General features: G+C 45.6%; 1 protein-coding gene across 2 annotated transcripts in view; it reads right to left on the bottom strand.

The window, feature by feature from the left end:
- The window catches only part of LOC124031252 (sodium-coupled neutral amino acid transporter 3-like), a 42,895-nt gene extending 22,995 nt beyond the window's left edge, over positions 1 to 19,900 (bottom strand). The window contains exons 1-7 of one of the 2 annotated variants that reach the window (XM_046342302.1): positions 19,631 to 19,900; positions 18,830 to 18,862; positions 18,518 to 18,602; positions 18,250 to 18,365; positions 5,854 to 5,927; positions 3,695 to 3,787; positions 2,565 to 2,646 (exon numbers count right to left, since the gene is read on the bottom strand). In XM_046342302.1, the coding sequence (XP_046198258.1) occupies positions 2,565 to 2,646; positions 3,695 to 3,787; positions 5,854 to 5,927; positions 18,250 to 18,365; positions 18,518 to 18,602; positions 18,830 to 18,862; positions 19,631 to 19,794 (647 nt within the window). In that variant the 5' untranslated portion in view covers positions 19,795 to 19,900. The remainder of the gene's footprint in view (positions 1 to 2,564; positions 2,647 to 3,694; positions 3,788 to 5,853; positions 5,928 to 18,249; positions 18,366 to 18,517; positions 18,603 to 18,829; positions 18,863 to 19,630) is intronic. The other variant, XM_046342304.1, reaches the window with a different exon arrangement.
- Between the last annotated feature and the right edge of the window lie 3,228 nt (positions 19,901 to 23,128).

Raw genomic sequence — 23,128 nt, 5'->3', positions numbered from 1 at the left:
CTAACATCTCTTATTGCCGAAAAGAGCTCCAGAACAGAACATCAGAACAGCGATTGCTCACCTCAAACTGGACGAATAGTTTTTCTTCAATGAGCTAGACGGGAGGGATATAAACTCAGACAGCTGACAGACAACTCATAAACTCGGACAGCTGACCATCCTCACAGTGGCAGACCACGTGTAACAACACCTGCACAGGATCGGTACATCCGAACATCACAACTGCGGGACAGGTACAGGATGGCAACAACTGCCTGAGTTACACCAGGAACGCACAATCCCTCCATCAGTGCTTAGACTGTCTGCAATATGCTGAGAGAGCCTGGACTGAGGGCTGTGCGTTACAGGGAAGACATCCTCCTCCCTCATGTGGTACCCTTCCTTACAGGCTCATCCTGACATGACAATCCAGCATGACAATGCCACCAGACATACTGCTTGTTCTGTGTGTGATTTACTGCAAGACAGGAATGTCAGTGTTCTGCCATGGCCAGAGAAGTGTCCGGATCTCAATCCTATTGAGCACGTCTGGGACCTTTTGGATCGGAGGGTGAGGGCTAGGGCCATTCCCCCCAGAAATGTCCGGGAACTTGCCTTGGCGGAAGAGTGGGGTAACATCTCACAGAATTGGCAAATCTGGTGCAGTCCATGAGGAGGACATGCACTGCAGTATTTAATACAGCTGGTGGCCACACCAGATACTGACTGTTACTTTTGATTTTGACCCACCCTTTGTTCGGGGACACATTATTAAATTTATGTTAGTCACGTCTGTGGAACATGTTCAATTTATGTCTCAAAATAAACACAGTTGACAGTGAGAGGACGTTTCTTTTGTGCTGAGTTTACTACTACAGACACCTGACCAGGCCCAAATCCACGTGATTCGCTGGAGAAGGAAACTGAAATTTTGTGGGAAAAGATCCGGGTGCCTTGTGAGGATCAGGCATTTTGCTCCATTCATCTACACACAATACTCCATAATGACAAAGCAAAAACATGTTTTTCAGAGACTTGTCCCGAAGCCACTCTTGCGTTGTCTTGGCTGTGTGCTCAGGGTCACTGTCCTGTTGGAAGATGAACCTTCGCCCCAGTCTGAGGTCCTGGGGACTCTGGGGCACACAGCCAAGACAACGCAAGAGTTGTACCTTATCAGCTCAGGGGTTTGAACTTGCAACCTTCCAGTTACTAGTCCAACGCTCTAACCACTAGGCTACACTGCCATCCCAATGAGGAATGAGACTAATGAGGAAAATAATTCATTAATTCGAAGACTATGTGATCAGATATTCAAATATCTGAAAGTTATATTAGGAAAATTATAACTTTATAATCGGAATATTTTCCTTGGTGCCCCGACTTCCTAGTTAATTACAGTTACATGATTAATCAGTTTAATCGCGTAATAATAATTACAGAGAGTTATTTGATAAATAGACTTCAGTTTTAATGATGCCAAAGACACGACAACACATAGAATCCACTGGATTACTAATACTAACCAAATCCACCACATCTGAGACAGTGGAGGAGGTTCATCTCATATTTTCTCTATGACATCATCTGTATTCTAGAGTTGTAACCTGTAGAGTGGTCCATTTGTTGTGCTGTCAGTGTCATGCTGCCCCACCTACACCCCAGCCAACCATCTTGCCATGTGACACAGTCACACATCATCACAGAGACGGGCAGAGGGGACTGACCTTCTGAACCACACAGAACACACAAACACACACTCAAGCATGCATACACACACCACAGCAATTCCAGACACAAACATCAACCACAAAATACTCACACAAACAAACTCTCAATCTACATACAGTATCAACACTCCAGGCAAAGAGCAGATATCTGACAGCCTGGTTGGTAAAACACACACAGCCTTGGGCGCTGATTGATCTATGGCTCGTTCTGTGGAAAGCTCACACACACACAATGTCATTTAGACTGAGAATATGAGGCGTTCTGTGTAGCTGTAAAACACTTCTTGGACATCATTCAGTTCAGTCAGCGTCATAAACACACTGACAGCTGGCCATAACACAAGCCAGTTAGGCACCATATACCAGAGTATAGACAGTGCATAGAGGCTGCTACAGTATACTCAGTCTGTTTCAGGGTAAAGGCCATTGTCTTTGTGCTATCAGGCAACCTGCTCTAGTCTACATAGTGTTATCCTCTGGTTTACGTTTCAGCCGTGGAGCCTGGCTATGTAATGATGTGTGGCTGTATCAGCGTGGCCAGGCTGCCCTCTTCTCCCAGGGTTGTTCTCACACACAGCTGTTCTCAGGCCAGCTGCTTGGCATGGGGCATGGTGACAAAAAGGGCTGCAGACCTGCCAGTGCCAGTAACACCTTAAAATTAGATTGGCTCAACCTGAGAGGAGGTTTCCCCTGTGATGGTTTAACACTGGCTCAGGATCACTGGAGGAATTCACATGCCGTTGGATCATATCTCCTTCTGCTGAACTTTAATGCCCATCCATCCAACTGGATGAAAACACAGGCAGCCACCTTCCCCTACTGTTGTAATATGTAAAGAACATGCTTTATGTTACTCACCCTGATGGCTTGTCGACCCCCAGGAAGGCCTGGATGACCAGAGGGAACTCATACTTCACGATGTACAGGTAACTGGACATGGCTGTGGGAGGGACACACAGAGAGACACAGCTATTAGTAATAGTATCACACACATGTATACTGTATACAGACATACACACACATGCACACACTCACACGTATACACATGCAGTATACACACGCAGTACACACACACAGTATATACACACACACACTTAATCCTTGTGCAGGCTGTGCATATTATCCTGGACAACAAATATTACAAAATACAAGAGAGACAATCATATTCCAGCAAATCTAAATATATCTTAAAACACACACTGACACACACGCTCCCTTTTATCCCTTTCGTATTGAATACTTTGATGTTGTGCTGATATATCCCCTTGAGAAAACGATAGATAACATAACTAAAACAGTGAATTCAGTATCGCTGGTAATCTCTGTGTAGCACAGGTTAACATGGTGACAAGAATGCAAAATGAAGTTCTTGCTATGAGATATCACAGGCATAGAAAGTAGATTTTTCCTCAATGAAGTAGAGAGAGCTAGAAAGTTGAGTATCTGCCAGGCATGCAGAGATGCGTGTCACCACCTGGGTGTCAGAAGGGAGGGAAGGAGAAAAGTAGTTGACTGTCATCCGCATAGCAATGATGGAAGAGACCATGTGAGGATATGATGGAGCCGAGTGACTTGGTGTATAAGAGGAGAGGGCCTAGATTACTGCCCGGTCTGTCCTCCATCCCCTCACACAGACTCAGAATCTCCTCACCTTCCCTATACACACATCAGGGAGAGAGAACAGAAGAACAGCAGGAATGGAGAGATGCAGAAATAGAAAGGGGCATTACTAATAGAGCCAGGCTGCTCTCAGGGGTACCCACTGACAAGGTCATATGATGATGATTATGATGACACATCCCCAGAGAGACACTCTGTGTGTGTGTGTGTGTGTGTGTGTGTGTGTGTGTGTGTGTGTGTGTGTGTGTGTGTGTGTGTGTGTGTGTGTGTGTGTGTGTGTGTGTGTGTGTGTGTGTGTGTGTGTGTGTGTGTGTGTGTGTGTGTGTGTGTGTGTGTGTGTGTGTGTGTGTGTGTGACAGAGACGTCACCTCCGATGTTCTGCAGTGTGATGGCGATGCCAGCAGCCATCTTGCCTGGCGTTCCAAATGCCCTTTGGCCCAGCTGCTCATAAGCCCGGATTCCTGAGGCACAGTCATAAAACACATTCACATACAGAACTGTACTGTGGCGTAGAGCATGTTGGGCACTGGGGAGGGCGATGTGAATTCCTAGTGATCAGTCTAACTAAGCATATGTTGAATTTTTTGCAGAAATGCCTTCTTGAACATGTACACTTTCACGTGTATTAGTAACAAACTTGTATGTCATCTGTAAATGCAAATACAATTGTTAAATTACGAGCCTAGTTGGTTTAACCATGGAAAAAAACAGGAACCTTCCTGATAGCCATGATTGGCTGAGATAATGGATGGGCTGGACATGCTGAGAGATGAGTTCTGATTGGTCTGCCATGTCGCAGGCTGCTCAGTATGTGTAGATAATCTTTGCTACCGTTTTTATTATTTTATCATTATAGCCATAGAGAATTGCAAAACTATTGCTATTGCTCTCAACAACATTTCCACCCTGAATTTAGCAGGTGCCAGATATGTGGGAAAAAGTTGTAATGGATTACTTTCTGGAGGACGATTTTGCCATGCTGACCCTCTCTGACCCTGAAACTGATTCCGACGCTGAGGAAATCCCTGACTTAGGTAAAAACATTGGTGGAAGCAGAGCATGAGAACAAGGTGAAGAAAACTCTGACGTTTGATTATGGAGGGAGTTGAAAAGAGAACACAGAAGGCTGTTGTATAAAACACCTGTCTTCCAGATTACATCTTCAAACTAAGGGCAACCATGGCATCCATGACAGAGAGAGATCTAAAGATCTGATGATTCTTATGGCATTGCACACAGTCGGTGTGAACTGGAGTGACTTGACTCAATGGCCCAAGCAAGCTGTACAAACAAAACGTAAATGACAGATAACTTCTTACTTAGTGAAAGGGGTTCCAGTCTACCGTGAAGCATTCCATGTATATGGGTAAGAGTCTAGCTACATTTTCACATATGATACATTTCATATGTTTTCAAAGTTGTTTTCATTGCAAGTTAAAGCATAATGTTAGCTAAATAGATAACGTTAGGTGGCTGGCTAGCTAGCAAGCTACGTGTATGACCTACGTAGTAATATTATTCATATCTCAGAAATCTGTTTGCATTGCTAGTTATAGCCTACAATTAGCTAGCTAGCTGACATTGAACCTACATATGTTGGTTAGCTTTTACTACCTGCAGATTCATACAACATCCTTTCATGCATGGTAGCTAGCTATGACAATCTATTTGTATTGTTATACTGTATGGGTTGGGATTATGGTTTATTGTTTAGCTAGCTTGCTAGCTACATGTCTAAAAGACTCCACTTCGCCAAATGATTACATGACCCATCAATGTAGCCAGATGTGTCTCGGGGTGATATGGCCTATTGTATTTCTTGAACATGTGAACAGGTCTAGCAATAGAGACCCATCGACTTAGCTACAGTAGATGTGGCTGGGGGTGGTTATAGCCTCTCGTTTACCATAAACAGTAATGTGAAGAGCAACATCACCTGCACCAAAGTCAGATTAGAATATAGGCCAAGGACTAGATAAAGTATTCTTCTACCTGCCGTTTTTCCTAATTGTGGACTACTACTTTCACCACTTTTAGTCTTGAAATCTTTGGTTGTTAACTACATTACCTTACTCACTCTGTTTAGCACATGGCCTCACATGTGAATCCTTAAAAAGATGGGTGGGCCTAAGGCTTAAGAGGGTGTGAACAATGCTAAATGGGTGTAAACAAAGAAGAGCTCTCTAGTAGGTGTAACAAAACATTTAAGGACCATTTTCTCAAAAGTGGGGTTACAGGTTTATCAACCTTCAAATCAGCATTACTTTCCCATTCTTCCTTAACTATAATGTATGATATAACATTTTGAAGCTCTGAATATGTACTTTTATTCAATGTAAAAAACACAATTTAAAACTTAGGAAATAAGACCAAAAAGAGATGGTGGGTCACATATGCTAAAGAGAAGAGGCAGGCTGTGAGGCTATGGGATGTTAACATGACATTAGTCTTCCTGACAGGGGTTGTAGGGCTTGACTGGTGTATGGTCCCCAACAAAAGTCCTGCTCATGGTCTGAAGACTACATACCCACAATGCCAGATGACTTGAGTAGCAAGTGGATGGAGTAAGATGAGAGGACAGCCACTACTGTCAGGAGCACCCTGCAGAGTAGAGAGGAGAGAGCTTCATCATCATCATCCTCATCATCATCAACACCATCATTGTCATAATCACAGGGACTTTTCCGTCATTGAAATCCTTGGGCCGCCTAAGCAATATTTCAGGTCGCCTAAATACATTTTCGGGATGGAAAAACACTTTTAGTGTTAACTTAAATGACTAAAACAAGATATAAAATATGTAGAAAAGATAATGGACCTATTTTTTTATTTTTATAATATAATCTTTGAGAACTAACAATCTGCAAAATGAAAGCTAGACAGTCAGGGAGAATTTGAAATTCCAAAAACAATTAATTTAGCAGTATATATTTAACACAGTATTAGCCATGGCAAAATGCATAGAATTGCAGAACATTTGCTTTAAAACTGCAAAATGTTCTCTTACTGTGGCAGAATATGTAAAATTGCATGAAAATTAAAACTGCAACAACAAAAAATCAGCTGTATAGCAAAATGTGTAGAATTGCAGGAAATTCGCTATAAACTTCACTAATTTCTCACAGCTCCATGGAGAACATTTTCTCTAAAATTCAGCTACGCTGACGGGGAGAATACCATGCCCCACTGCCACGCCCCACTGCCACGCCCCACTGCCAGGCCCCACTGCCACGCCACCCACCTAAGCTCCTTTAATATCCAGAAAAAACCCTGTTATCATCATCATTATCATATTCACCATCATCCTCCTCATCAACACCATCATCACCACCACCACCATCATCCTCCTTAACACCATTATTGTCATAATGATCATCATCATTATTATCATCATCATCATCAACCTCATCCTCAACACCATCATTGTCATAATGATCATTATCACCATCTTCCTCATCCTTATTGAACTTGATATCCCAGCACATTCTGGTGCGGTATGACTGTAACAGCTGTCCTAATCCATGGCTCTACAGATGACATTCATCCATGTAAACCATTGATTCAGCTGGATGTACAGCTGGGTGTTGGGTTATAGGATCTTGAGTCTTGGGTTATGGGGTGCATTCATAAACAGCAACCCACTGACTCAGGTTCACCCAGGGTTAGCCTCATACAGAGCCTCAGCCTCAGCCTTACAGAGCATCAGTCTCACTGGCTGCATTAACTACAAATATCTCCACCATTCCCCCACCACGAGAAACAACCACAAGGACATTAGGGGCGTTATTTAGAGGTGGAAATATTTACAAAGCAAAGCTGACATTGACATTAAGCTGAGGAAAAACCTCAGAGTTAACGAAGAGGAAAAGTAAAACACTCTCTGGTCCAAGATCTCCCAAAATACTGCTGCATGCCCCAGCGGCCAACATCTGGCCGAACAGACCAATCTGATCTCCTACTCCTCCTCTCTCCAACTTTAACTTTTTTTTCTTTCACATTTCTTTCAAATTGTTACTCTTGGCAACTGGAACTGGGCTTGTGTCGGAGAGGCAAAGCACGTCTTTCACCTCAAATTCAACTATTTTCCGTTTCACATTGTTCTGTGTGTCGGGCAGCGTAGTGGAAGAATGCTGCAGGGCTGATTTGTGGTGGAGGAGAAGTTATCCGGGAACAGTGTGGGAGAACTGTGGGACAGTTGGACAGACTGGCAAACGGAGAGAGACAGACAAACTGCATTCCAGCCAGGGCCGGTGCCAGGGCCCGGCTGAGACCTCTGTGTGCCAATTTAAGTCTCCACTATAATCTGAAATGTTAGACCACTACAACGGGGCAAAAAAGCTACATGGGTTTCAGATAAGGGCCAGTGCACAGCTACCTCCCCAATACAGCCTCTGAAAACCCTCTTCGTTCAAGAGTCAGGCCCAGAGCCCTCTGCCAGCCTCAGCTCCAGCCCCTTTCCTTCCAGGAAACACAGAAATCTCCTTACAGCATTCCCACTGCTGGGCACCATAGGCTACTGGTCCCACAAACCCCCTGGCCCTACACAGGCATGAATGGTGTCAGATGTGAGTTAACTGCCTGTTCAGGGGCAGAAGGACAGTCCAATGCTCTAACCACTAGGCTACCCTGCCGCTCCAGGGCCATACCAATAGTGGGTGATTGGAATGCTTGTCAGTGCTGTAATGCTCCATTGGACAGAGTAGGTGTTACAGTAGGTGAGGTCAAAGGAAAGGGTAGGATAGGATAGGATAAAGTACTGGAGGGATTGGATGCTAGTCTGGGTACCAGTCTGTTTAGCTCATTCCACTCCTTGCCACTCCTGTCATGATAAGCTGATTTTTGGCATATCACATGGAATACAAGGAGTGGGATGTTAGCTAAACCAACTGGTACCCAGGCTAATGGGATGCCACAGTGTTAATGTGATGTTAGTTTGGTGTGTTGTTGAGTTTCCCTTTGTTTTTCTGTGTTCAGAGAAGCGTGTGCTGCTGCTATGTAGGTCTGTTGTCCCCCTTGGGAATGAGCAGCTAAGATTCAGACTGACAACGTACGCTGGCAGAAAGAATTGAGAGGAGAGGGAGGTGCACCCTGGAGGCTGGAGCACAGCACACAGTGGTCCATTGAAAAGTTGCTTGACTGGCTGTCCCCCTCCCGAGTCCCTCTACATCAGGATTGGGAAACATTAATGAGGGTGGAGGCCACAAAAAATATGAAGTCATCGTGAGGGGCAGCAGTTGCTCGCAGGTCTGCGACCATGATTACAAATGTAGATAGCTGGCTGCTAGATTAACTTTCGAAAAGGAAAGAAAATGCTGACAAGGGCTAATTGAGTGATTATCAGTGACTGATATAACAAGAGAAAAACTGCTGATGCAAAACCATATTTAGAAATTGCACCTTGTGTATTCTACTACTCTAGCTTGCAACAGTAACTTAAGACCCTAACTGAGTTTCCTGTGCAGCATAAAACTAAACACGCTTCACACACTGTTTATGTGAAATGTACAGATGTAGGATCTTCAAATTGATCCGAGGGCCTTCAAAAGAAGGGCCGCCGGCCTCCAATCCCTGCTCTACAGTACATGTTACTCTCCCTCTCTTTCTCTATCCCTCTCGCTACATCTGTGATACCAGTCAATATGACTGCTTGAGAGCATAATGATTTGAGGCACGTGGATCTAAGTCATTTGTAGTAGATACATACATTCATACTGTAAATGCACACTGATAATTGTTACACTGTATGTCACTGTGGTTCTATTACAAGTGTAGGATCGACATTTGATCACTCTTTTGTTTCAAACTTGTAGTGTATTTGAGTTTTAAAAAGGTTGTAAAGTTTGTAATTTCCACTTTGACATGTCAGACTTGATTTGCCCTAACAAAAAAATGTATCAACCCCAAAGAAAACTCCATGAATTATAATCCACGTAATAATTCAGATTTCCTGTTGCAGCAAGACTATTTTCCCACTATAGCAAACTGGCTCAAATGAAGATCCTACATCTGTACATTTCACATGAACAGTGAAGCATGTTTAATTTTAGGTTGCACAGGAGCAGTTAAGGTTGTATATACTGTAAGTCAGGTGACACAGACAGACAAACAGACAGTGTAGTAACCAGGGTTCAGCTGGTCCAAATCAGTCCAGACCAGACAGAAGACAGGTTGAGAAACCACAGTTACACCAACCAGCTCAAAGTAAATAGCTGTTTTCAGTGTGGAAAAAACTCCTCTAGACATGTCTCTAGCCAGAAAGCTTGAATACAGTCTTTTGGATAATATTTATGTCGGTCATGGTTGTCTTAAATAGTATCAACGCTTCATTTTAGTCACAGTTGGTAAGAAATGTGGGCATGCTGCCAATAAGACAAACACATACTACCTCTGGATAAGAGCGTCTGCTAAATGACTTAAATGTAATGTAAATGTCTAGTTAGGAAATAAAAGATAGTATGTCACCCTACCTACAATTCCACTGACTCTAAAACCTGTGCTACTGCTAGTATACAGTCAATGGATTTGGCATTACTACACACATCCAAAACATTACTTTACCTCTAGCAGTGGTGGAAAAAGAACCCAATTGTCATACTTGAGTAAAAGTAAAGATCCACCACATTTTTGTAATTTAGCAGACAGTCTTATCCAGAGCAATTTAAAGTAGGGAGTGCATACATTTTCACACTGGTCCCCCATTGGAATCAAACCCACAACCCTGGCATTGCAAGTGCTCTGCTCTATCAACTGAGCCACATAGTATTCTACATGACCAAAGGTATGTGGACACCTACTCGTCGAACATCTCATTCCAAAATCATGGGCATTCATATGTAGTTGGTCCCCCTTTTGCTGCTATAACAGCCTCCACTCTTAAGGGAAGGATTTCCACTAGATGTTGGAACATTGCTGGGTAGACTTGCTTCCATTCAGCCACTAGAGCTTTAGTGAGGTCATGCACTGATGTTGGGTGATTAGGCCTGGCTCGCAGTTGGCGTTCCAATTCAACCCAAAAGTGTTCAATAGGGTTGAGGTCAGGGCTCTGTGCAGGGCAAGTTCTTCCACACCGATCTCAGCAAAACATTTCTGTATGGACCTTGCTTTGTGCACGGGGGTATTGTCATGCTGAAACAAGAAAGGGCCTTCCCCAAACTATTGCCACAAAGTTGGAAGCATCTATAATGTATGCTGTATGCTGTAGTGTATGCATGTATGCTGTAGTGTTAAACATTTCCCTCGTTGGAACGAAGGGTCCTAGCACAAAACATGAAAAACAGCTCCAGACCATTATTCCTCCTACGCCAAACTTTGGTTGGCACTATGCAGGTAGCATTCTCCTGGTTAGTCTGTCGGACTGCCAGAGGGTGAAGCGTGATTCACCAATCCAGAGAACGTGTTTCCACTGCTCCAGCATCCAATTGTGGGGAGCCTTACACCACTCCAGCTGATGCTTGGCATTACGCATGGTGATCTTAGGCTTGTGTGCAGCTGCTCGGCCATGGAAACCCATTTCATGAAGCACCCCATAAACAGTTCCTGTGATGACGTTGCTTCCAGAGGCAGTTTGGAACTCGGTAGTGAGTGTTGCAACCAAGGCCAGATGATTTCTACGGGCTACATGCTTCAGCACTCCGCGGTCCCGATCAGTGAGCTTGTGTGGCCTATCACTTCACGGCTGAAGCATAGTTGCCCCTAGATATAACCGTTTCACAATAACAGCACTTACAGTTGACTGAGGCAGCTCTAGCAGGGCAGAAATTTGATGAACTGACTTGTTGGAACGGTGGCATCCTATGACTGTGCCACGTTGAAAGTCACTGAGCTTTTAAGTAAGGCCATTCAACTGCCAATGTTTGTCTATGGAGATCGCATGGCTGTGTGCTCGATTTTATACACCTGTCAGCAACGGGTGTGGCTGAAATAGCCAAATCCACTAATTTGAAGGGCTATCCACATACATTGTATATTTAATGTAATGTACCTTCATAGAAAATAACTCAAGTATGTGAATACTGAATGTGTATGAGTGAAAGTCACCCAGTACAATACTTGAGTAAAAGTCTAAACTTATTTGGTTTTAGATATACTTAAATATCAAAAGTAAATGTAATGCAAAAATATACAGTACTTAAGGTTTAAAAGTAAACCAGATGGCACAATTTGTATTTTATTTTCTATTAATGGATAGCCAGGGGGACACAAAGCTTTTGTGTTTAGTGAGTCCGCCATATCAGAGGCAATAAAGATGACCAGGGATGTTCTCTTGATATGTGTGTTAAGTGGACCATTTTCCTGTCCTGCTAAGCATTTAAAGCGTAACGAGTACTTTTGGTTGTCAGGTAAAATGTATGGAGTAAAAAGTACATTATTTTCTTTAAGAATGTAGTGAACGAAAAGTAAAGTACAGATACCCCAAAAAACAACTTAAGTATTTTTACTTAAGTACTTTACACCACTGACCTCTAGGTAGAAAGCTATTGTATTGTAATCCTATCTAAGGTCACTTGGTAAACAAATCCCTGGGGCTAGGAGAGTTTTCTAATAAATGCAGCATGATAAAGTCTTACAGCACAGAGCACACACAGTGTTTCATGGAACAAGACTTAACAATCCAGATCCCATGGCCTCTGCCAGCTTGTACCCTAGCTGCTGGGGTTAGGAGGTGTGATGGTAGTAGGAGGATGACAAGAGTGGGTGCTAAACCCACAAACACATTACATAACCCCTTCATGACTAATCTGACAGCTGTTAAACTAAGCTCCTGTGACTCGTCCTGACAGCAGATGCCACCACAGCCCAGATTATTCTCCCTAGCTGGCATGGCAGACCCCTGAGAACACACTCATGCACATTCAGTATTCACACATTCAATCACAGCACAAGATAGGACATGCAGATGCAAGCACATTGAGGTTATTTCCAGCATCCATCATTGTAATTGCATTGGTTTAACACTGTCATGTTTGTCATTTATTATCATGTCTTGTCCCTGTGCTCCCCATTCTATTCGTTTCCCTCTGCTGGTCTTATTAGGTTCTTTCCCTCTTTCTATCCCTCTCTCTCCCCCTCCCTCTCTCACTCTCTCGCTCTCTCTTCTCTCTATCGTTCCGTTCCTGCTCCCAGCTGTTCCTATTCCCCTAATCATCATTTAGTCTTCCCACACCTGTTCCCGATCCTTTCCCCTGATTGGAGTCCCTATTTATTCCTTTGTGTTCCGTTCCTGTCCCGTCGGTTCCTTGTTTAGTATTCACCATGCTGTGATTGCGTTTCGCCCTGTCCTGTCGTGTTTTTGCTGTGATTGTGTATCGCCCTGTCCTGTCGTGTTTTTTGCCTTCATCAGATGCTGCGTGTGAGCAGGTGTCTCTGTCAACTACGGCCTGCGCCTACCCGAAGCGACCTGCAGTCTGTGGCCGCTTCTCCTGTTATTCCCCTCTACAGACTAGAGGATTTCTGTTATTCCCTGTTTGGACTTGAATAAACTCTGTTTCTGTTAAGTCGCTTTTGGGTCCTCTTTCACCTGCATGACAGAAGGAACCGACCAAGGAATGGACCCAGCGACTTCAGACGCTCGTTACACTGCCGTCGAGATCCAAGGAGCCATGCTCGGCAGACACGAGCAGGAATTGTCTGCTGCTCGCCATGCCGTGGAGAACCTGGCCGCTCAGGTTTCCGACCTCTCTGGACAGTTCCAGAGTCTACGTCTCGTGCCACCTGTTACTTCCTGGCCTGCCGAGCCTCCAGAACCTAGGGTTAATAACCCACCTTGCTACTCCGGGCAGCCCACTGAGTGCCGCTCCTTTCTCACGCAGTGTGAGATTGTGTTCTCTCTCCAACCCAACACATACTCTAGAGAGAGAGCTCGGGTTGCTTACGTCATTTCACTCCTTACTGGCCGGGCTCGAGAATGGGGCACAGCTATCTGGGAGGCAAGGGCTGATTGCTCTAACAAGTTCCAGAACTTTAAAGAGGAGATGATTCGGGTTTTTGACCGTTCAGTTTTTGGTAGGGAGGCTTCTAGGGCCCTGGCTTCCTTATGCCAAGGTGAACGGTCCATAACGGATTATTCTATTGAGTTTCGCACTCTTGCTGCCTCTAGTGAGTGGAACGAGCCGGCGCTGCTCGCTCGTTTTCTGGAGGGACTCCACGCAGTGGTTAAGGATGAGATTCTCTCCCGGGAGGTTCCTTCAGATGTGGACTCTTTGATTGCTCTCGCCATCCGCATAGAACGACGGGTAGATCTTCGTCACCGGGCTCGTGGAAGAGAGCTCGCATCAACGGTGTTTCCCTGCTCCGCATCGCAACCATCTCCCTCCTCTGGCTTTGAGACTGAGCCCATGCAGCTGGGAGGGATTCGCATCTCGACTAAGGAGAGGGAACGGAGGATCACCAACCGCCTGTGCCTCTATTGCGGAGTTGCTGGACATTTTGTTAATTCATGTCCAGTAAGAGGCCAGAGCCCATCAGTAAGCGGAGGGCTACTGGTGAGCGCTACTACTCAGTCCTCTTCATCTAGATCTTGTACTACTATGTCGGTCCATCTACGCTGGACCGGTTCGGGTGCTACATGCAGTGCCTTGATTGACTCTGGGGCTGAGGGTTGTTTCATGGACGAAGCATGGGTTCGGAAACATAACATTCCTTTCAGACCGTTAGACAAGCCTACGCCCATGTTTGCCTTAGATGGTAGTCATCTTCCCAGTATCAAATTTGAGACACTACCTTTAACTCTCACAGTATCTGGTAACCACAGTGAGACTATTTCTTTTTTGATTTTCCGTTCACCGTTTACACCTGTTGTTTTGGGTCATCCCTGGCTAGTATGTCATAATCCTTCTATTAATTGGTCTAGTAATTCTATCCTATCCTGGAACGTTTCTTGTCATGTGAAGTGTTTAATGTCTGCCATCCCTCCCGTTTCTTCTCTCCCTACTTCTCAGGAGGAACCTGGCGATTTGACAGGAGTGCCGGAGGAATATCATGATCTGCGCACGGTCTTCAGTCGGTCCCGAGCCAACTCCCTTCCTCCTCACCGGTCGTATGATTGTAGTATTGATCTCCTTCCAGGGACCACTCCTCCTCGAGGTAGACTATACTCTCTGTCGGCTCCCGAACGTAAGGCTCTCGAGGATTATTTGTCTGTGTCTCTTGACGCCGGTACCATAGTGCCTTCTTCTTCTCCGGCCGGGGCGGGGTTCTTTTTTGTTAAGAAGAAGGACGGTACTCTGCGCCCCTGCGTGGATTATCGAGGGCTGAATGACATAACGGTTAAGAATCGTTATCCGCTTCCCCTTATGTCATCAGCCTTCGAGATTCTGCAGGGAGCCAGGTGCTTTACTAAGTTGGACCTTCGTAACGCTTACCATCTCGTGCGCATCAGAGAGGGGGACGAGTGGAAAACGGCGTTTAACACTCCGTTAGGGCATTTTGAGTACCGGGTTCTGCCGTTCGGTCTCGCCAATGCGCCAGCTGTTTTTCAGGCATTAGTTAATGATGTTCTGAGAGACATGCTGAACATCTTTGTTTTTGTCTATCTTGACGATATCCTGATTTTTTCTCCGTCACTCGAGATTCATGTTCAGCACGTTCGACGTGTTCTACAGCGCCTTTTAGAGAATTGTCTCTACGTAAAGGCTGAGAAGTGCTCTTTTCATGTCTCCTCCGTTACTTTTCTCGGTTCCGTTATTTCCGCTGAAGGCATTCAGATGGATTCCGCTAAGGTCCAAGCTGTCAGTGATTGGCCCGTTCCAAGGTCACGTGTCGAGTTGCAGCGCTTTTTAGGTTTCGCTAATTTCTATCGGCGTTTCATTCGTAATTTCGGTCAAGTTGCTGCCCCTCTCACAGCTCTTACTTCTGTCAAGACGTGTTTTAAGTGGTCCGGTTCCGCCCAGGGAGCTTTTGATCTTCTAAAAGAACGTTTTACGTCCGCTCCTATCCTCGTTACTCCTGACGTCACTAGACAATTCATTGTCGAGGTTGACGCTTCAGAGGTAGGCGTGGGAGCCATTCTATCCCAGCGCTTCCAGTCTGACGATAAGGTTCATCCGTGCGCTTATTTTTCTCATCGCCTGTCGCCATCTGAGCGCAACTATGATGTGGGTAACCGTGAACTGCTCGCCATCCGCTTAGCCCTAGGCGAATGGCGACAGTGGTTGGAGGGGGCGACCGTTCCTTTTGTCGTTTGGACAGACCATAAGAACCTTGAGTACATCCGTTCTGCCAAACGACTTAATGCCCGTCAAGCTCGTTGGGCGTTGTTTTTCGCTCGTTTCGAGTTTGTGATTTCTTACCGTCCGGGTAGCAAGAACACCAAGCCTGATGCCTTATCCCGTCTGTTTAGTTCTTCTGTGGCTTCTACTGATCCCGAGGGGATTCTTCCTTATGGGCGTGTTGTCGGGTTAACAGTCTGGGGAATTGAAAGACAGGTTAAGCAAGCACTCACGCACACTGCGTCGCCGCGCGCTTGTCCTAGTAACCTCCTTTTCGTTCCTGTTTCCACTCGTCTGGCTGTTCTTCAGTGGGCTCACTCTGCCAAGTTAGCTGGTCATCCCGGTGTTCGAGGCACTCTTGCGTCTATTCGCCAGCGCTTTTGGTGGCCGACTCAGGAGCGTGACACGCGCCGTTTCGTGGCTGCTTGTTCGGACTGCGCGCAGACTAAGTCGGGTAACTCTCCTCCTGCCGGTCGTCTCAGACCGCTCCCCATTCCTTCTCGACCATGGTCTCACATCGCCTTAGACTTCATTACCGGTCTGCCTTTGTCTGCGGGGAAGACTGTGATTCTTACGGTTGTCGATAGGTTCTCTAAGGCGGCACATTTCATTCCCCTCGCTAAACTTCCTTCCGCTAAGGAGACGGCACAAATCATTATTGAGAATGTATTCAGAATTCATGGCCTCCCGTTAGACGCCGTTTCAGACAGAGGCCCGCAATTCACGTCACAGTTTTGGAGGGAGTTCTGTCGTTTGATTGGTGCGTCCGTCAGTCTCTCTTCCGGGTTTCATCCCCAGTCTAACGGTCAAGCAGAGAGGGCCAATCAGACGATTGGTCGCATACTACGCAGCCTTTCTTTCAGAAACCCTGCGTCTTGGGCAGAACAGCTCCCCTGGGCAGAATACGCTCACAATCGCTTCCTTCGTCTGCTACCGGGTTATCTCCGTTTCAGAGTAGTCTGGGTTACCAGCCTCCTCTGTTCTCATCCCAGCTTGCCGAGTCCAGCGTTCCCTCCGCTCAAGCGTTTGTCCAACGTTGTGAGCGCACCTGGAGGAGGGTGAGGTCTGCACTTTGCCGTTACAGGGCACAGACGGTGAGAGCCGCCAATAAACGCAGGATTAAGAGTCCAAGGTATTGTTGCGGCCAGAGAGTGTGGCTTTCCACTCGCAACCTTCCTCTTACGACAGCTTCTCGTAAGTTGACTCCGCGGTTCATTGGTCCGTTCCGTGTCTCCCAGGTCGTCAATCCTGTCGCTGTGCGACTGCTTCTTCCGCGACATCTTCGTCGCGTCCATCCTGTCTTCCATGTCTCCTGTGTTAAGCCCTTTCTTCGCACCCCCGTTCGTCTTCCCTCCCCCCTCCCGTCCTTGTCGAGAGCGCACCTATTTACAAGGTACATAAGATCATGGACATGCGTTCTCGGGGACGGGGTCACCAATACTTAGTGGATTGGGAGGGTTACGGTCCTGAGGAGAGGAGTTGGGTTCCGTCTCGGGACGTGCTGGACCGTTCACTCATCGATGATTTCCTCCGTTGCCGCCAGGATTCCTCCTCGAGTGCGCCAGGAGGCGCTCGGTGAGTGGGGGGGTACTGTCATGTTTGTCATTTATTATCATGTCTTGTCCCTGTGCTCCCCATTCTATTCGTTTCCCTCTGCTGGTCTTATTAGGTTCTTTCCCTCTTTCTATCCCTCTCTCTCCCCCTCCCTCTCTCACTCTCTCGCTCTCTCTTCTCTCTATCGTTCCGTTCCTGCTCCCAGCTGTTCCTATTCCCCTAATCATCATTTAGTCTTCCCACACCTGTTCCCGATCCTTTCCCCTGATTGGAGTCCCTATTTATTCCTTTGTGTTCCGTTCCTGTCCCGTCGGTTCCTTGTTTAGTATTCACCATGCTGTGATTGCGTTTCGCCCTGTCCTGTCGTGTTTTTGCTGTGATTGTGTATCGCCCTGTCCTGTCGTGTTTTTTGCCTTCATCAGATGCTGCGTGTGAGCAGGTGTCTCTGTCAACTACGGCCTGCGCCTACCCGAAGCGACCTGCAGTCTGTGGCCGCTTCTCCTGTTATTCCCCTCTACAGACTAGAGGATTTCTGTTATTCCCTGTTTGGACTTGAATAAACTCTGTTTCTGTTAAGTCGCTTTTGGGTCCTCTTTCACCTGCATGACAAACACAGCAGCACAATGCTGCTATTAGCATATTAATGAGACTTCGCCACGAGCGCCCCATTACATTTCATTATTCCACACAATGCTTGAAATCCCTATTAATCTCAATGCAGATGTGTATCATGAAACACAAGGTTTTACGCACCACCAGCGTGTCACTGCTGTAGTTAATATAGCTATCACAGTAATGATTAATGATGCCGTATTTGCCTTTTATCTAGTGACTAGTTACATACCGAGTTTACCACCTGGTTAATTGCCTTTAAATAATTACAGGGCTATTTCTGTCCAGGGAGGAGCTCCATTCAGAGGGACTAAATGGAATGCAATTAAATCAGAGGAACATTTGTGGCTAATGTGCACATGTCTGACTGGGTTTAAATCCATGTACATACATTTACAGTACCAATTGATCTTATCATTCATCATATAGAACTGTTGGTCATCTATGTTCATCACAATCATGAATTCATTCATACATCCATTCATTAATCCATCCCGTAATTAATTAATTGATTAATTCATCCATCCATCCATCCATCCATGTTGACTCACAGGAATAGAACGACCCCTGTGTTGGCCATGGCATACGACAATCCCAGAATTCCACTTCCCATGATGGCGTTGCCCAAGTTGAACACTGACATTCCAAAAGAGGTTTTCCCCTCAAACTGATTCCATGGAGAAACACATAGAGGTGAACACGCTTGTTAGCACAATGCTTACAACAATCAAAGTTGCTTTACAGAAGAAGAGAATGAACACGTTACAGATTCATCTGAACCATCCACTGGGGTGAAAGCAGCCTATAGGTTCCACTTACATCTGTGAAGCGTGTGGTCTTTTTGTCCTCCATGTTAGACAGGAACTCCTGACTCTCTGCGAGGTTGGCCTCTGGATCCTCACTTCTGTGGGGATTCATGGGAATAAAGCACAGTCATAAGAACATGAAGCAAGAACAATGTTATAAAACCTCAACTCAAGGACGCTCTCTCTGAGAGAATATTGGAATCACATAGGATAACATTCAACTGCTATAGGAGTCTGGGGTTGGTCTGTCCTTATCACAACTCATGATTGTAATGGTGAGAAACAGTACACTGAAACATATCCCTTCCTTGTCAATGTCTCATACCTGACATTTTGGGCACTATTGGGAACAATTTCCCTACAAAGTACCGTAGAGAAAGACGTTCCATCATCCAATGAAAGCACAAAGAGAAAAAACAACAAACACACGCTCAGAAAATGACAGTCTGAGTAAACGCATGTATTCAACTACTTAAGGGCGCATGGGGAGACACTGTACATGTTAAACAGTTGACGTCATTTCCTGTGACTAAGGGCCAGGTCTGTTCCGTGCTGATAGAGGTGACCTCATGATTAGTAGGGCAAAGGAACGCAGGCCCAGACCACATTTAGTACTAGGTACGCATGACCCACATTTCCACACACATATCCAAGGTAGTTAACAAAGAGTAGTGTTGTTGTTGTTGTGGGGTGTGTGAAGGGAGACATGTGACACTCTCAGAGAGTAGTAGTAGTAGGTCACAGCCGTAGCCCGCCCACAGGACTAGGCAGCCAGTAGCAGAGCTCACCTTACCTCTCTGACACGATAAGGCTCAGTGAAGGAATACATTACATTCAACACTAATAGTTTCATTCTCGACCAACATAATATAATGTCTAATACCTAGTACCTAAGTGTATACTTTTTTTTAGCTGAAAAGGTTCCTCTTGTCTGCTATTGTGTATCTAATCTTGTCCACCAGTTGTCTCTCTCTCTCTGTCAAACATGAAATGAGAAAGCAATTGAGCCTGGGGATGAGGTTATCTTCTATCTGAAAGAGTGTTTACTGTACTTTTAGAGATGAAAAGCCTGTGTATTCCTTAGTATGTTTGCAGTCTGCTATCTTGTACCTGAGTGTATACTTACTGCTCTGTGGTGTCTCCTGGTGGTGTTTTTGCTGCTGCTGTGGTTTCCTCCCCAGTCTCATGGCCTTTCCCATTGGCAATAGAGTTAATCTCTGCTGGTGCTGGAGCTGATACTGGCACTGCAGGAGCAGGTTCCATGCTTTCAGCTGCTTTATCTTCACTCATATTTGCTCCAATGTATGTGTGTGTGTGTGTGGGTGTGTAAGTGTTTGTGTGTAAATGTGTGTGTGTGTGCGTGTTTGTGTGTAAATGTGTGTGTGTGTGTAAGTGTTTGTGTGTCTGTGTAAGTGTGTGTGCTGGTGCATGTGTGTGTAAGTGTTTGTATGTGCTGTGGCTGACGTCCTCTTTTCTTTTCCTCTTTTCCTTCAGTAGTCTGTGACAGAATAGACACGTGGCAGTTAGACTACAACTGATGAGTAAATCATGTTCATAATCACTGAAATATTACAAACAGTTCATGCACAGCCATCTATCTGGGGATACAAATTGTACAACTTGAGTACAAATCTATTACAATAATACATTCAGCGATGCTTAACGACTAATACTGCATACAATCAGGCAGGTGGACGTTTATTGGGATGAGTCTTGTCCTAGAGGCAGAACTGAGAGATTTCCGATAGATATGCCAGCAGCAAAGTCAATATTGGCTACATTGTAAAAATGAATGAAAACTAAAATATGCTTTTTGGTCTTAATTTAAGGTTTGGGTTAGGCATTTGGGTTAGCAGTGTGGTTAGCGTTAAGGTTTAGAGCTATGTTTAAAATCTAATTTTATGACTGCGGTTGTGCCTGCTACTGACCACTATGCAGAGCTCCCTTAACAATGACTTGGCCTAAGAGGCAGATAAATGAGGCCTGTTCTTGGCAGATATAATGAGACTGTCTGTGTCTTCCTGGTAGGCCCCAGGTGAACGTGCAGACCAGTTGGCTGGATGCTTTACGGACATATTCAATCTCTCCATATCCCAGTCTGTTGTCCCCACTTGCTTCAACATGTCCATCATTGTTCCTGTACCTAAGAAAGCGAAGTTAACTGAACTAAATGACTATCGCCCCGTAGAACTCACTTCTGTCATCCTGAAGTGCTTTGAGAGGCTAGTTAAGAACCATATCACCTCCACCCTAGACCAGGGATGGGCGACTGGCGATCCGGCCTGCGTCCCTTATGTAGGCTTGCGGATACATTTCCAAAGACAGAACAAAACTCAATCTGGGTCTCAACTTACTCTTAAGAATAGTAGAATACACAAGGTGCAATTTTGACATTTGGTTGTGCATCAGCAGTTTTCCTCTTGTTATGTCAGTCACTGAACATGTCAGCAAAATTTTTTAGATTGGTATGTTAGATTGGTATGTTAGTTGGTATTTTAGACTAGCAACCAGCTGTCTAATAATATCGTAATCACGGTTGAATTACTGACCATGGGTCCCCCATTGATTTTGTTCGTCAGTCTCACTCAGATATCACGATAAAAACGGCAAACATTTTCTCTCCATCCTACGGCAAAATGTGTAAAATTGCAGGAAATTAATTCTAAAGCATAACATGTTTTGCTCACAGATGTGGGAAACAAAATTTCACTTAGGGCTCCCAAAAGGCTCTGACTACATGTTTGGGTGTGGATGTGGGTATGCCCCCCATGATGAGTTCTGATTTTTTGGTGTTTCCCACCCCCATCAAAGTTGCCCATTCCTGCCCTAGACCAACTACCGCCCCAAAAGATCCACGGATGATGCAATCACCATCGCACGGAACACTGTTTTGTATTGCTAGGTATTACTGCACTGTAGGAGCTAGAAACACAAGCATTTCACTGCACGTGCAACAACAGCTGTAAATGGGTCTAAACGGCCAATGTAATTGTATTTTATTTAGTTATAAAGCACTTTCTAAGAACTGGAGGAGTTGACAACACAAACACTTTCTATTGTCAGCTTGTCAAGTTAAAAGCAGCAGCCGTCATCATGGAAGTCAGAAAACTAAGTTGATAAACAACCTTTGTTTCTGGGGAGAATCTCCGGCATTATTTAGTTGTCAGCTGACAGGTATTTCCCTCTATACTGCTCATGAGAGGAAAGGCCCCAGTTAGCTGTGACACTCCAGGCTTTGTGAGGGATGGTTCGGGCCCCTGTATCCTAGGTCCCCTACTGTGGGTATAAGAAGAGCTGCTGGTGTACAGGCCCCGAAAGGCCCCTGAAAGGCTCCTGTGACATGTCTCCCTGTTCCTGTCAACCTCGGCTCCCTGGCTGTCCCTGAAAGCCCCCACAACTAATTTCCACATTAGCTATGCAGCGTAAACAGGGGTAAAGGGCAGATGAAGTAGGGGGATAAGGTGGCACACACACAGTGCAAATCACAGAAGGAGGAGATGAAAGGCAGCAGAACCAGTTACGACCAGCTTAGAACCTGTTCCGGACCTAATTTATTTTGTTATAGCTTGCCATTTCTTTCTTTAATCAGGAAGGTCTTAGCGTAGCGGCAGTGCTCTCACTCTCTCAGTGCTCCAGCCCTCTTCACTGACCCTGGTCCCCTCAGATGACCCGTGCTCCCGCCACCCCCACTTCCCTTCCCCTGCCCGCTTTTCAAAAGTACCTTTTTGTAAAATTATTTTAGCACATCAAACACAGAGGGAGATGTATAAACCCAGAGTCTCCATCGAGCAGTAGCCCCTCATGGCCTGTGTTACTGTGTTACTGTGTCACCGGCCTTCACCAACCACATTGGGCTTCTCTGTCTCTCTGGCTAATGCGGGGCAACGTGGTCAGCTAGCAAAACATGGCACACAATGGCGCATGTTGTGTGGTTTCCTGGGAACGGGCTGGAGAACAGTGGCACTATTGTGCCAGGCATCATTATACCACCGGCGCCCCCTTGGCTGCAGCTCCCTGGGCCACTGGATGGGCTGAAAAGGTAATTCATTGCGCCCTAATTGAAAAGACGGCACCTTGAATTCGACAGCTGCCAGGGTCCCATGCTCACGCACATGTGTGGCAGGGGTCGGGAAGGAGACAGGCAGGGGGTGGTGCCACACACACTAGGACCCCATCACCAGTGAGGAGTCTCTCTGTCACTCAAACAGCCCACCATTCATAGACAGACTGGGCACTCAGAGGAGGACCTGCAGCTAAACTGACATGTGATTGGCTGGCTGGAACACAGTGGGATCTCTGGGATGACGTCACAGGGTGGAGCTTCTCCACAACTTAGCTGATTGGGCAGAATCACATATCCGAGAAACATTGTATGAATGAACTTCCTTCAGCTAACTGGTGTGAAAACACAAACACAGTGTGTTTTCATTCAGCAAGAATGCCTGGAAGATAGCTACCCACAGACACAGGGAATGTGGCACAAATACAGTTTGTTTGAAGACTTAGTTGATTGTTCCTCTAAGTACCTGAGAGAGTGAACCCCTGAAGATGAAAGAGAATGGCAATGAAGAAGAGGATGCTTACAATGGGGAATGTAGGACAGTCACCATGTTATGTAAGCAGC

This window comes from Oncorhynchus gorbuscha, linkage group LG03, assembly GCF_021184085.1.
Source record: "Oncorhynchus gorbuscha isolate QuinsamMale2020 ecotype Even-year linkage group LG03, OgorEven_v1.0, whole genome shotgun sequence".
NCBI classification, from domain to species: domain Eukaryota; kingdom Metazoa; phylum Chordata; class Actinopteri; order Salmoniformes; family Salmonidae; genus Oncorhynchus; species Oncorhynchus gorbuscha.
The sequence above is the reverse complement of the archived record's forward strand: the minus strand, read 5'-3'. Positions and strand labels throughout refer to the sequence as shown.